Source organism: Carassius auratus, chromosome 47 (assembly GCF_003368295.1).
Source record: "Carassius auratus strain Wakin chromosome 47, ASM336829v1, whole genome shotgun sequence".
NCBI lineage: Eukaryota > Metazoa > Chordata > Actinopteri > Cypriniformes > Cyprinidae > Carassius > Carassius auratus.
The window spans coordinates 15,051,051-15,065,884 of NC_039289.1; the positions used below are offsets into that span (position 1 = coordinate 15,051,051).

General features: G+C 41.6%; 1 protein-coding gene across 2 annotated transcripts; it reads right to left on the reverse strand.

Moving 5' to 3' along the window:
* Window positions 1-2,937: 2,937 nt before the first annotated feature.
* LOC113065209 (TNF receptor-associated factor 5-like) lies at window positions 2,938-13,942 on the reverse strand. Of its 2 annotated transcripts, none has more exons than XM_026236469.1 (11): window positions 13,774-13,942; window positions 12,088-12,310; window positions 11,891-11,948; window positions 11,687-11,788; window positions 11,441-11,605; window positions 11,290-11,367; window positions 10,429-10,503; window positions 10,255-10,347; window positions 9,973-10,092; window positions 9,613-9,781; window positions 2,938-3,794 (listed from the first exon to the last, which is right to left on the reverse strand). In XM_026236469.1, the coding sequence occupies exons 2-11, from the start codon at window positions 12,303-12,305 to the stop codon at window positions 3,229-3,231; spliced, it is 1,644 nt and encodes a 547-aa protein (XP_026092254.1). In that variant the 5' UTR covers window positions 12,306-12,310; window positions 13,774-13,942; the 3' UTR covers window positions 2,938-3,228. The 2 variants fall into 2 exon arrangements, with proteins under 2 accessions (XP_026092254.1, XP_026092253.1); XM_026236468.1 differs by having other exon boundaries at window positions 12,088-12,390.
* Between the last annotated feature and the right edge of the window lie 892 nt (window positions 13,943-14,834).

A 14,834-nucleotide genomic window follows, 5' to 3' on the forward strand; every position in this document is an offset into this window, starting at 1 on the left:
TACTGCTATTATTACATCTTTATTCAATAATAGTTGTGTTATTTTAGTACAATATTTTGCAATCTTGTTTTTTTTTTTACATTATATATATTTATATATAGGTATATATATAGTTTTTATTTAAGTTTTAGTTATTGTAGTACATAAAGTTAAACTAAACGAAAATGAGAGATGTTGCTTTGGCATCTAGATTAAATAGCCCAGATGGCACCTTGATATCTATCTGACATCAGATATTAGTCAAGATTTTATCAGAAGCTGTAACATCTTAATTTCTTCCTGTGGTAATTAGGTGAAAATAGAAAGTTAATCCTACAATGAAATTGGTATAATGTGTCGAGTTATTGATGTCAGTTTGATTTGCATATGTGACAGGTTTTTTTTTTTGTAAGTCAGACGTCTTTTCAACATCAATTGCACATTTTGGTTTGTTTTATCTCAAGTACTGAAAATGATTATTATTATGGTTTTAGTTTTAAATAAATGTAATAAACAGTTTTGAACTAAATTACATTTCAAACCTGCCAAAAATGGTCAAGGTTGTATAGCGAGAGGCGCTCCATTCGAGATCTGTGCAAGAACGAGATTCGAGAACTAAGCAACTGCCTGGCAGCACCTTTTTTTTTTTTTGTCCACAAACAGGCAAGAGTACGGGACTTTCCACAAGCTGGGTGTAAATGGGTTTGGTGTATCTGTGAAGGGGAATACCTCCAGCACAGGCCTGTATCTCGACTCCTTTGGGTGCTCAGTAGGTGCTGAAACACAAATCAGACATGAGACAAGTCTCAAATACCTCTGAACTAACGCCACACAAACTTGTGTTTGTTTTATTGAGTTAATAGTTATTTTTTTTCAGTCTAAAATGAGTAGTTAAAGGACTAACTGGTTCTGATGTTCAGTTCATCGCCATCACATGCAAAGGCATTTCATGCATCCAAAATATGACACCGACACTTAATCACCCACATTTTTTCTCTTTTCCACATCTTGAGCTTTCTTGTGTATGTTTTGTCCTGAAAACTCTTGCACACACACACACACACACACACACACACACTCCAGTGAACAACAGCCTGACGTAGCTGTGGATGATATCTATGAGTAGCCAGTGGGGCTCATTGTCATATGAGCAGCTATTGTCCCATCACTCAGCACACAAAGCACGAGCCCCATGCTGGTATCACGTAGCCGGTCTGTCATAATGTACCTATTTATACAGTTGTGTTAGTGTCAAACTTAACGCTCAACCTTATAGGCCTGTACATTAGCAGGGACAAAATATCTTTCGTTTGTTCAGGTGATGACATTCGTGGGATTGGATTTTGCATTGCAAATGAGTCTGATGATTGCATGCTTTGAGAGGGAAATGCTGCATGTGTGGTCTCGCAATGTACTTGCTTTTCACTTGAACACCACAACTGCAAAACATTGCCGTTATCACTGATAATAATATATGTGAAATGTAAAAAGAAAACAAGAAGACATTTCAGGTTAAACAAATGCACAATCATCATTCATTTAGGAATCAAAATGATCTCTGCACTGAAGAGGGTCATATTTTTGTTCACTAGAGGTGAAGTAAAGCTGGTTAGCCATGAGATTTTCTTAAGAAAATTTTGAGTGGTTTTTGCAAAAGCCATTACCTTGCCAGGTTAGGGTGTTGCCATGCAGTTCAGACCGTTATGCATTACTTGTGGGTTTTGACAGGGTGTTGTATTTAGCATGTCAATATGCTTTGCACACTGCTAAGGTGTTGTTAGCGGTTTTAAGCTAAGGTGTTTTATGTGGTTGCTAGATGTTTCTTATGAACTACTGTATTACAGTCTCCCCTCTCATCTCAGTCTGAAAGAAAAGGTTCACTCGAGCCTGATATCTGTTAAATCTTTAAATCCAACTAGCTCCATAATTGCACCAAGAAACACAGCGTAGTGTAATGCACAGGGTACACACAGCATGTTTATGTGCGTCACTACAATATAAAAACACTGAGGAGCTGGCTGTTGTTATTAAAAAACTATACAAGTAAGCCCAGCTCAGATGAGAGAAAGTTATGCAAAAGTCATATAAAATATTACTTTCCATAAAAAGTGACTAGGTAACACATTTAGATACTTATGGGGCATGCCTAATGCAATATTGTAATGTGTTACTTTTAAAACTAACTTTCCCCGACACTGAATATGAACCAGAGACATTCAGATAGCAAGCTAGAAACCACTGAACTAATTTTAACATGAAGACAACTTCTGTAAAGCTTGAAAATATCAGATCCAGTTGTTGGGGTGGGCTTTTACAGCTGGGACCACTGCGCTTCAGAAAAACAAACACTAGGATAGCAACGATCAGGCATCAAGACACTATTTGAAGCAATATTTTTTATTGACTATGTTGTAGACAGGAAAGCAGGGGAGAGACAAGGAGCCCAGGTCTTTACGAGCCAGGCAAGTATGCTACGATCTGCACCACTCACTCAGACAAGATCAAGACCATGATCAGACATGGGACTGACACTGTTCTCGTGTTCATTCACATCTAAACTGATATTTTCATAAATGGCACATAAGTGTAGTACATTCAACACCTTCAGCTGGTTTGAACCATAGACTGCATAAAAACATGGACGTAGCGTCCGTGACGTCACCCGTAGGCTTCTGAAGAGCGTTTTTGAAGCTCAAATTGGGTGGAGGCGGCCGTCTTGGCAGCACATCACCATGTGTCACTCCTGGATCATCGAAAATGGGCAAAGATGTGGGAGCTGGTTGCTCCAATCTAGCGTGATGGCGGTGACAGCAGCAGCAATCCGCCTGTCAATCAAATGGCCACGCCCTTAATTATGCAAAAACGTAAGGCTTAATATAATTTAAACGGATGAGTTATGAAAAAAATCAATGAAGGGCAAAATTAGCTTTGTAGACCAAAACCACTTTTTGTACCAGGTTTAGAACATATTTTTCCTGCTGTAAAGTTGGTCATTTTAACATGGGGAGTCTATGGGACTGACTCTCTTTTGGAGCCTAGTGGCCAGTCGATGAATTACAGTTTTAGTCACTTCTGTGTTAGGCTTCATGAGACAGACTGGAAGGTTGCCACTTGGTCTGAACTCATTCATGAATGAAAAACTGTGCATGTAAACATAATAATCAGTGCTACTACAACAAACGCCTTCATATGACAGTCCAGTGAATCCTGCACACGGTTTCTTCAAAGTCAAAATTATTGCTAGTAGAGCTACAAGTCCTCTAATCCAGTTGTGTCCACCTTTACTTTGATGAACAGCGTGTCGTCTCTCACATAAACGGCATTTCGAGGGGCCTCCAGATCGCCGTGGGATATGAATCTTGGGAAACCTGTGGCCACATTAGCATCAGATGTTGGCCGATGAAAGCTATCACTGCTGGTATCGGGGGTGAAAGTATTGCTCATGTGGTTCTTGGAGCCGCTTTGGTCCAGCAGTGTTAAGGTTATGTTCTGTCTGAACGGCCACGGTAGGAGTGAGTCGAAGTCTCCGCGCATTATGGTGACGTAGAGCGACAGGTGTGTGCCTCTCCCTGAGTTGTCCCCGCCGAGGTAAGCCCGCACACTGAGCTTGTAGCCGCTACGACTGGTGTAGAAGGGGGTCGAGTTGAGGGGGGTGCCGGCTTCTTTCCGGTGGCAGTAGTCACGCACTTTCCAGATGAGCTTCCCGTCGTAGGAAGTGGATTCCAGCTGGCGGAAGCGCTGCTCGTTACACTGCAGCTGCTCCACATGGATGTCTAACAAACGAGTATGACGCTGACACGTCTGCTCTAAAGCACCTGAAGGACACAAACACACACAGTTCTACTGTTACAGTTATACAAAGACCAGAAACAAACTCTAAGTTGTTCCAAGCCTGTATAGGCCACAAACACGCAATGAGCAAAACAATGAACCTCATCAAACTGTTTATTCAATGCACTGAAATAACGGCTGTCTTAAAAAAAAAGGTGCATATGTCTAAACTAATATTTATAAATCAAATATGATTTTGTAAATTGCATAAACAATATGAATAAAACAGAATTGTGTATTTATGCATAGCTTAATAGAAATAGCCAAAGCATGTTTTCTAAAAGTTGAATTTATTTTAACTTTACATGGCTTTCTATTCATCTGTTTTACGAAACACGAGTGCATCTCAAGAATGCGCTGGTTTCTGTGAATGGCTTGGTTTAAGTTTTAAAGGGTTCTTATGATGCGATTTCAAGTTTTCCTTTCTCTTTGGTGTTTTGTTTGTGAATAGATAAGATCCTTAAAGTTGCAGACTAAAGTCTCAAACCAAAAGAGATATTCTTTAAAAAAGTTGAGTCAACCACACCCTCCTAAGAACACCTTGGTCTAACACGCCCCACATGTGAATGTCATGATGTGGGATGATTTGCATAATGCAGACTAAATGTTCACGCAAAGAAAAAAGCGCTGTATTCTCGCAGTAGTATTGTTGCTGCTGGCACCATGTCGTGAAGACACTGTTTATTTGTGAAAGCAAAACTACTTTGGGCTTCCAAAACAGGACACAAATAGAAGTCAGTCGTTAAGTTGTATTCACAACACTGTTCCAGAACAGTTCAACCCAAATATTCAGATGTGTGCTGCACATTTAATGGAGGACTGTTTCCTGATCTGCTGGCTGTTCTGACTCATAGCCTGTAAGTATGTTTAAATATTTAAAGAATTTGCTTAAAACTCACGTTTGAATCATCAATGGCAGTGTAGAGTAGTGCTTGTTCTTTGTCATTTCTCTGATCACGAATGCAGACATACTATCTTTTACTTGTTTAAGTCATTATAAATATGTCCCCACTGGATGAAACAAATACCTCATTTGTAATGGGTTTTATTGGTTTTGTCTCTTCATGCCAGGACACAGCATAACAATATGTTGAGGGGCATAACATTTTGTCAGATGTTCAATGGATTCGGCCGAACACAACACATTGCCAATCAGAGCACACCTCGCTTTTCAAAACGATGAGCTTTGTAAAAAAAAATGCGTTTGAGAAAGGCGGGGCATAGATGAGATTAACTATATGTACAGTATGTGGAAAATTATTATTTTTTAACTTTTTTTAACCTTAATTTGCATAAACATTGTATTTCACCAAATACACAAAATAATGTTTTTTTTTTAGTAACATCATTAGACTCCTTTAACCTAACCTAGCTTCCCTTTCAAGGGAACTTCGAACTGCATCCTCTAGGGGTTTCTATGGGGAACACCTCGTCATGACTTGTGTCTGAAGCATACATTGAAAAAACACCAACCTGTTGGCCGGCTACAGCCTCTGACGTCACTACCGGCCCGACTATAAACAGGCACCGGGTCATTCTCTTCTTCATCTTCACTGACTGTTCTGAAGCGTGCATCTGACAGAACTGGTAAGAGCGACCTTCCTCTGTCTATCATGGTGACTACTAGCAAGCGTTTAGATAATGTGTGCATCCGTGTCTGCGTTATTTGACACCCGATGACACACACAATCTTGGTGTCATTTGTTTGGGTGAAGAGCATGCACGCGATGTCTTTGAGGAGGCAAACTGCATGCATTGAGAGCATTTTTTTCAATGAAAAAGCTCAGCTCTCGTTCACCTCTCTTTCCCAGGAAAAAAAAAAGGAAAAAAGGCAGCCATCTGCTTCCCGCGATTCAGGACCTGTCGCTGCTGAGGCACAGAGGAGAATGAGATTGTGAGAATACAGGTGGATCTGTCTGAATGGTTTAAAGAAGGACTTTCCCCTTCGCGCTCGTTTTGGCAGTGGACGAGAGAGAGCCTCGGGAGGATGATGTTATATCTTTAACACTTTCTGATACTGAGGTTAGTGCTCTGCAGGGTTTTTACCCAGGAAAAGCAGGAGATATTTGAGGATGGTGAAGAAGCTGAAGCTGAGGCTGAGCCTTCTCAATTCTCCTGCAATTCTTTCTGTGGGGAGACATCCTCTCTTAATCTCCCTCCTCGCCATCTAAGGCCCTTCAGGAAATACATCTCGCTTAAATGGTAAGGCATACGTAGCAGCAGGTCAAGCTGTGGCTTTATTACACACGATGGTGGTGCTTTTAGCATATCAGACTGATCTACTAAGAGACCTGGATAGAGGCGAGGGCCTTTCTCCTGATCAAGTAGTCGCGCTGCACCACAGATCTCTCTCTCCGTGCTACCAAGCAGACCTCCTCCACCATGGGCAGGACTATGGCAGCCGTGGTGGCAGCAGAGAGATGTCTGTGGATGAACCTGGCAGACATCGGGAAGAAAGAAAAGGCTTTCTTCTCGATGGTCAGGCTTCGCCTTCTGAACTTATTGGTATTTCCATTTAGACGGTAATTGAGAGGTTTAGGGAGACGAAGGCACGCTCTGATGCTTTTAAATTCTTCGTTCCACGAAGTTCCAGGTCTGAGCCCAAACAACATAGGGGTCCTGGCCTGTCTCGATCTGAGGATCAAAGACAGGCACAGAAGATTTCATGACTCTGACTCCTCCCCCACCTGCGGGCAGGGGTAAGAGGAATCGTGTGTCACAAGGAGGTAAGCAGATCGTAAGGGATGTGATCCAGACAAGGCAGCATTCTCGTCCGAATCAGAGCGATACAGAGCTATCTACTCCTTCCCTTTAAGGATTTTTAACTTCTGCATTTATCCTCCCCTTCGTAATTCCCCTGTACCCACCAGCTCTCCACTTGATCGAGGTTAGGTGGAAACCTCTCACATAACAGTCTCCTATGCTGGACCTATAATGTTTTTGGCTGGTTCTATGTTCATAGCAACCACCTTACTGATGGTCCTGACTAAAAGGATGCGCCCCTTGAGCGGGGCTCCAGTACAGGAGGGTGAGTGAGTATGTAACCCTTTCTGTATATACTTATGTGTATTAAATTGCTGGTGATGTGTCTACTAATAAACTCTATGAGTTTCCTTTGCAGTGCTCAGTTACATTGTTTACTAAACACTCCTCAGCACCAGCCATCCGGCTTCATGTTCCGGTATTAGGCGGCTGAGATCACAGGTTTCTGCGGGAGCCTCCTTGATCATCAGGCCTGGCACAGCACTGCAGGGAATTTTATGGATGTCCCTGAGGGGTCTCCTGGCCGCTTAGTTTTGCTGTCGCATCCAGCGGGAAGTGGAGGTGGCTGTTACAGATGTCTTCTGATAAATGTTGCCTCAGGTGATGCTCCCCGCACCAAAGGTTTGTAAAATTTGAGCTTGCCTCTCCTGTGCGGTTCAGCGCCTCTGCGATGCTTAGGAACCTTTAGATACATACGCTAAGCTCTGTGTACTTTCTGAAAAAACCACATGGTGGTCAGTGTGCACGTGAACACTTTGCGCACTTTCTAAAATCCACATAAGTGTTAAGTGTGCACGCAAGACTCTGCGAACTTTCTGAAATCCTGTACGGTAACGGTTACGCTCTGCCTCGTGATTGGACCTTGGTTCCTTGGGCTCCATTCAGCCAGTGTGCATTTGTTTATACACTTCAAGCATAGCTTCCCTCAAAATGAGGGGCTATTTGGGCGATTCTCATGGTAGTTTAGCAGTGCTCCCCTTTTCCAAGAAGGGTCACCTATGAGTGCGCTGCTCTGAGTTCCCTCTCATATGAGACTGAGTTCTCTGATTTTACACAGAGCGCTCCAGTATTATTTCCACAGATTGAGTTGATGACTCTCAGACATACTGTTTTGAGATGCTCCATTCCATCTATGAGCTGCTCTATCAGAGTGCCACGAGAACCCCTCCTTAGAACAGTATTTGAAAAATCCATGCTATGGTAAGTGTGCACGTGAATCTTTGCACACTTTCTGAAATCCACTATGGTGAGGGCTTCACGCGGTTGCTTCATGCCCTTTCTTCAGTTGGTAAAAGCCCCGTTCATCTTGGGCGCCACTCCAACTATGTATCCTCGGATACCTATCTAAACAGGGTGTTGCTACTAGAGATCTGTTAAAACAGCTCCTCCAGCAAGCTTATGCGAGAGCAAGCAGTACCCCGTGTGACAGGCAAGACGTGGTATAAAATGCTATGTTCTTAGCCGTATCCCTTTAAAGAAATCTTTCTTGATTCAAAGTCTTCAGCTCTACCCCGGGCCGAGGCCCTAGCAATTAAGTTTGGTATGTAGCTTAAGCCTTCGGCCGTAAGGGGTACTGTCACAGACAGCCATCTAAACGTCCCTGGGGCAACTCCCATGGAAATGGTAGAGTTGGTACTTAGTGCTCACCATGATTCTGGCCTGCACTCCCTTCAGCATGGCGGTGTCGGTATACTGTTCTCCATAGCGACCCCTAGAGGATGCAGTTCGGAATTCCCTTGAAAGGGAACGTGTTACGTTACGAATGTAACAATGGTTCCCCGAGTAGGAAACAACTACACTACATCCTCTATCTCCCTGTCATGCTTTGGCTGCAAACTCCAGACGAAAAAGTGAATGACGTGTTCTCCCGGTGCCTGTTTATAGTCACGCCAGTAGTGACGTCAGAGGCTGTCGCCGGCCAACAAGTTGGTGTTTTTTCAATATATGCTTCAGACACGGGTCACGACGAGGTGGTTCCCTAGCAACCCATAGAGGACGCAGTGTCTCGTTCCCTACTCAGAGAACCATGGTTACATTCGTAACCTGAGACGTTCTCTAATGAGCATTTCTCTAATATTTTCAAAGTGAAAGTGAGGGGACATACGGCCAAGTATGGTGACCCATACTCCGAATTTGTGCTCTGCATTTAACCCATCCAAAGTGCACACACACAGAGCAGTGAACACACACACACACACACTGTGAGCACACACCTGGAGCAGTGGGCAGCCATTTATGCTGCAGCGCCCGGGTAGCAGTTGGGGGTTCGATGCCTTGCTCAAGGGCACCTAAGTCATGGTATTGAAGGTGGAGAGAGAGCTGTACATGCACTCCCTCCACCCACAATTCCTGCCCGCCCGAGATTCGAACCCACAACCCTTCGCTTGGGAGTCTGACTCTAACCATTAGGCCACGACTTCCCCTATGCATGGAATGGAATGGGTTTAACTGGATATAGACTAACATAAATATTAAAATGCAAAGATGAAAATGACATTATCACTGCATCTCTTGTGCCGCTGATGTGACTCCTAACATTCAGACACACAGTTTTTGCATTCAAATGCAAATTTTCATTTTAAATTCGAGTAATATTCCTTTTTTATACTTTATGTCTCCTCAACACAGACAGGCATGGCACTCATTTCAGCGTGTGTTTGTGTGTTCTGTTGATTCATTACTTATAACACACAACTTTAACTAAAAAAAGCATTAAACTTTCATGTGATATATGATGTACCGTAAAAAATTGATCAATAACGTTTTATCACCCAGGCCTATTTTCGAATAATAATTACATATCAAATATTTGACTATCCATGGACACCCCTAGAGGAAACACACAGGGAGAACATGCAAACTCCACACAGCAAGGTTTTCAGATCAGCCATGAACCAGGGACCTTAGCGCCATCTGAAACTGAGCTTGTGTAGCCAAACACATTTGCATTCTCATACGCAGAAGAAGGAGCTTTGAGTTTCTCCCATCTTGTCCAGTAGGTCACTTTAAATAAACTGTGTCCAGTCAAATCTGACTTACCGAGGTGTTCCCTGAGGCTTTCGGTGACGGCCACCTGCTGTCTGAGGGAGTCCAGCGATGCCCGGAGGTTTGGGAGCTCTTCATTCAGTTCAGAGCCCAGAACGCCCCGCAGATCCCTCAGTTCACGCTGAACGCTGCAGATCCGCACCCGCTGCTCCTCTACAGACCTCTGCCACACAAACATAGAGACACAGCAACATCTGACTGTACCGAACAAGAACTATGTGCACATCCATGCATTTGGCAACTATTCCTTAAACTTGGTATTATGAGGGTTTGTGAGAAATACAGAAGACGTTTTTTCTAAAATTACAGGGCGATTAGCTGTGTTTCGCACTTACTAGTCTAGAGCTTCTTTACCTGTAAGGTAGTAAGTGTACTGTCACACAAGGTGATATCCCTGTCCAGATTGCTGACCACAAGACTTTTGTCCTTAAGTGCGCCCTGCTGGACTAACATATCCTGCTGCAGCTGCTCCACCTACAACCAGAGCCATTTGTGTAATATTACGTAGAGCATTTTTATTTATTAGCACTATTCAGCACCTAAGAACACAGCAGTGCCTTTTGCTCTAACTTTTATGTATAAGGAACCATTGTTTCAGAAGTTATTTTCGTATTTTACAAAGAGCAAGTTTCATACCTGTTTCTCAAGTTTGGTGTTACTTTCCAGAACAAGCCGCACATGGGAACTGAACTCTGTGTTTTCATGAACTTGCACTTTCCCTCTTTTATCCTGAAGGAAAGAAAAGAGTCAAAAGGGCTGATAAAAAGACACTTTTCCTTGCTTCAGGGTTAAATTATAATGTTTTCTTACTCTGAATGTGCAGCCATAGTTTTTATAAATGCAGTCAGTCTCCACTTCAAGACACTCATCAGCATGAGCTTGCAGCTGCAGTGGGGATCAACAAGCAGCCATGAGCAAATTAAAATATCTGTAGCTATTCATGGAGCTGCTAAGGAGCCATGTTGATGGAAAAATATGAGATGGGGGGAAATTTTTTCTTTTAAATGGCTGCAAAACTTTTGCCTTATCCCGTGAACTGTTAATTAGCTCACAAATCTTTCATGTTCTTTCCAAACTTGGACAACGCAAAATGCGTAACTGGTTATGGACATAACATGAGGTGCGAGGAGAAACTAAATTTCAGTGCTTCTGCAAGTTTCTTGGAGGAAAGCAATTGTTTTAAAAAGCAAATGCATTGAAATATACCTTTCCCATCAGCAGGAAGGCTTTCACATATCTTTTAAACGGGTGGAAAATAATTATATTTATATTCTGCATTCGCCTGCACAGCTTTGCGTTCTTTCTCAAAACTATTGTGGTCTACTTGTAAAAAGTGACATTGTGAGGATAAACAAAATCAGATGGGAGGAAAAATATTTCAATGATTTGAGTTCTCATCTCTCTTTGTGTTTCCCTGAGAAATGTTGTGTTTGCTCACAAAATGTGGGAAGATACATTATATTTTGCTTTTGCAAGAGAACGCAAAGTTTCATAGGGGAACCAAACGTGAAACTTTTGTAAGTTAATGCAAACGCATTCAAATATGATTTGCTGTGGCCTATTTTTTTCCATCTTTGTGTCTCCTTAGGTGCTCCATATTAATCTGAAGAGAGCAATTTGCTGAAAGGCAGGACTAGATGCAGTGGAGTGAAGTATGTGACTGTGCCAGACCTGGTGTCTTCTGATCATCTGAGGACACTTGTTTGCACATGGGACTTGGATTTCAGGGCATGAGGTCTTCTGATGGGCCTGTGGTAGTTTAGAGGCAAGGTTAGGAACAAGCAGAGCTCTATGCAGTGCTGAGAGAGGGAAGCGGTCTGACCTGCAGCTGAGACGTGAGGAACGGCTGTCTGCAGTGAGGGCAGGACTCCAGGCGGAAGGAGCACACGTTCCTCTGGTGCTCCAGCAGGTTCCTGCGTAACACAGTGTCACTGCACCCTGAGTTGGTGCATCTCAGTGGCTCATACTGGCAAGCTTTGAGATGATCCTGAGAAAGAGACGTCGTACTGTGATCACTCAGGAAACTGATGCTTTTCATCATCATGTTACGTCATGTTTCACGCTTTACCTGAAGGTTGCATAAAGTAACCCTCTGTGTGCAGTCTGGGGCGTTGGTGCAGTACACCTCTAAGTTTAGCAGTTCTCTTTTACAGCAGTTGTCTTGAAAAATCTGCAAGCATTGGAGCTGCTATTCAGTAGAGTATAATGGCAAATAAAGCTACGCTTCGGATAAGTGCACATAAACAAGCATTTAAAATGCTATTGTTCTCACCTCTTCTGATTTAATAGGGATGCTGTCTAAAGGACATTTCGAACTTCCTCCATTTTCACTGAAGAGAGGAAGGTTTACACATTGGCAGATAATTTTAGATGATTTTGCATGCAATGCACTTTCAGCAGAAAAGTATGTTTATCTTTGCTGATATACATCAAGTAGTTTAATTTATTTAAGAAATGAGTATCTCTTACATGTAGGCCCTGACGCACCGGGCGCAGAAGATGTGCCCGCAGCCCGTCTGGTGAGGGTTCAGGACGATCCCGCCGCAGGACGGGCAAATGAACTGCTGCTCTAAGCGCAGCACGAAGCGCAGCGTGCGATTGGTCAGAGTGGCTTCCAGCTCCCATGACCTCATGAGCTCTGAGTTCTGCCGGGTCAAGCCGGGACACTCGTTCTCCTCCGCAGCCATGTGCTCTGACACAGAAACAGACAGGAGGAAACTGCACTCACAGATGCACCATTAAAGCTGATCCTTCAAAATCCTCCAATAACAGCTGCAACGGATATTACAGAGAAGAAATAAGGGTTAAATTAAGCAATTTATCACTCTTCTGCTCCAAGATCAATATATTTTAAAATTTTTCTGGCTATAAAAATTTAGCATAGAAATTACGTGGCACCAATTTAAAGATATTTTATTATATATTTGTATTATATTTATATATTTTATTAAATTACAATAACTGTTGATTTAAAAGTTTGCTTGAATATTGACAGTTAATATTAAAATAACTATCACAATTAAGTTAACATGGGGTGATTTTTTTTTTTATTATTTGTCTGCTTTAGTTTGGATGCAAGCATTTACCTTGTTTTATAAAACTTCTGAAATTAAAAAAGTTTTTTTTTTTTTTTTTTTTTTTTTTAGTGTTTCTTCGAGGTTTCCTTCAAAGTGTTTCAAACCAAATATGTTTTCTTAGGAAGACTGTTTTAATTGGTAATCAATTTAGGATCATCTTGCTTGTCCTCAATATCAAGCTCCATCCTGTTAGTCTTTTAAAGCCAGTTACTTTTCCTGTTTTACTAAATTACAAAAAATAACACCCTAATGTATGCTTACTTTCATTCTTTAAATTATATTTGTAACATCCATCCATTATGTAAGCCATCAAATTATAATGAAAAGGTTAAAGCATCGGAGCTTGATTTTCAGTCCAAAAGTCTGGTGAATCTTTTCATAGAAAAACTTCAACAAAGTTCATCGTAGTTATCACACCCTGACATTTTAGAAAATCACGTTTCGTTAATAAATGTGCTCTATTCAATCTAAAATGATAATTTTTAATAAAATGCATGTTACGAAGCTGAAAGTTACAGGTTAATTTGATTTGAGTTTTGCAAAACTACAAGGTGCTACAATGTGTAGAAGTGTGGACAAATATACTTCTCCAATATCCATCTTTTTGAAGATTAACTTAATTGTTCACTTATAAAATCGTGGTGGCAAGGGTTGACATTTCATATCACCCCAACTTATAAACACCACAAAACTTGGAATCAAGGGATAAAAAGGAGACTTCAATATATCATTGCATAATTCACATCTTCAAAAAAATGTAATTATGGTAACAGAATGTGCGTGTATAAACGCGTCTGTAGATAGTGATGCAGATATAGAGCACTCTGTTCCTGTGTGTGAGAGAGAGAGTGAAACACACGGGGGAATCCCCAGTGACACTATCAACTATAACATTTCACTGTCACACGCCTTTATAAAGTGCGCGCACTCACCACCCGAGACACGCTTATCGTGGAAACAACTCAACTAACGTTAACCATATATTTCACATTTAAACATTTACTTTCGCTTTACACTATCAGCAGTGAACTGTCATTTCATTTTGAATATTTATTTTAAAATGCATGGGGCTACATACCTGAAGGTTGATGGCCTTAACAGCTCATTCTGAGTAATGTGATCCTGAATATGATCCCGAGTGTATCACTTGACAGTTCCTCGGCTCAGTGAGTGCGCAGCGCCGACGCGACGCACGCAGCACATCACGCTCATGTCGGGCGCGCTGCCACGCGATTAAAGTGAGCGGAAAACGGACTGACCAATCCTAGCGCGGCGAGGGCTGGGCTCATGAATATTTATTAGGTAGCGTCACAGGACAGTTACCACGGAACGTCAGCGTGACCTAATGAATATTCATAAAGGAAGCCTTGGTTTCTTAATTTCTTGAACGGAAAGTGCACCGCAGGAAGTTAAGAGATACTAAATTAAATATCCTATAAATAGAATACGCTTAAGAGGCTGAGACACACTTCAGTGCCTCTTTAATATGAAGTAGGAAAGGATACGTCAAGTAAACACTTCAGCGTATAAATGCTATATTAAATGAAAATGAAATTAAGAGTCTGTTTTAATGATGAGCACGACACTTCACATATTAACATGCTTTAGGTACAAATTTATAGAGACTTTCATTATTTTACGTTAATGTCACCACACTGCTTACAACCGGTTTTAAAAATATAAAAATAAGGTTGTGTGTGTGTGTGTGTGTGTGTGTGTCTATATATATATATATATATATATGTATGTATATATATATATATACAGTCAGGTCCATAAATATTGGGACATCGACACAATTCTAATCTTTTTGGCTCTATACACCACCACAATGGATTTGAAATGAAACGAACAAGATGTGCTTTAACTGCAGACTTTCAGCTTTAATTTGAGGGTATTTACATCTAAATCAGGTGAACGGTGTAGGAATTACAACAGTTTGTATATGTGCCTCCCACTTTTTAAGGGACCAAAAGTAATGGGACAGATTAACAATCATAAATCAAACTTTCATTTTTTAATACTTGGTTGCAAATCCTTTGCAGTCAATTACAGCCTGAAGTCTGGAGATCAATTAGACATCAGCGTACGCTGGGTTTCATCCCTGGTGATGCTCTGCCAGGCCTCTACTGCAACGGT

Coding starts and splice junctions, on each gene's coding strand:
- LOC113065209 (XM_026236469.1), bottom strand. CDS start 12,305: ATGGCTGCGGAGGAGAACGAGTGTCCCGGCTTGACCCGGCAGAACTCA. Junction 11,949..12,087: donor CGGTGCGTCAGGGCCTACAT/GTAAGAGATACT, acceptor TCCTCTCTTCAG/TGAAAATGGAGGAAGTTCGA. Junction 3,795..9,612: donor AAGCCTCAGGGAACACCTCG/GTAAGTCAGATT, acceptor TGTGTCCTTCAG/GTGCTTTAGAGCAGACGTGT.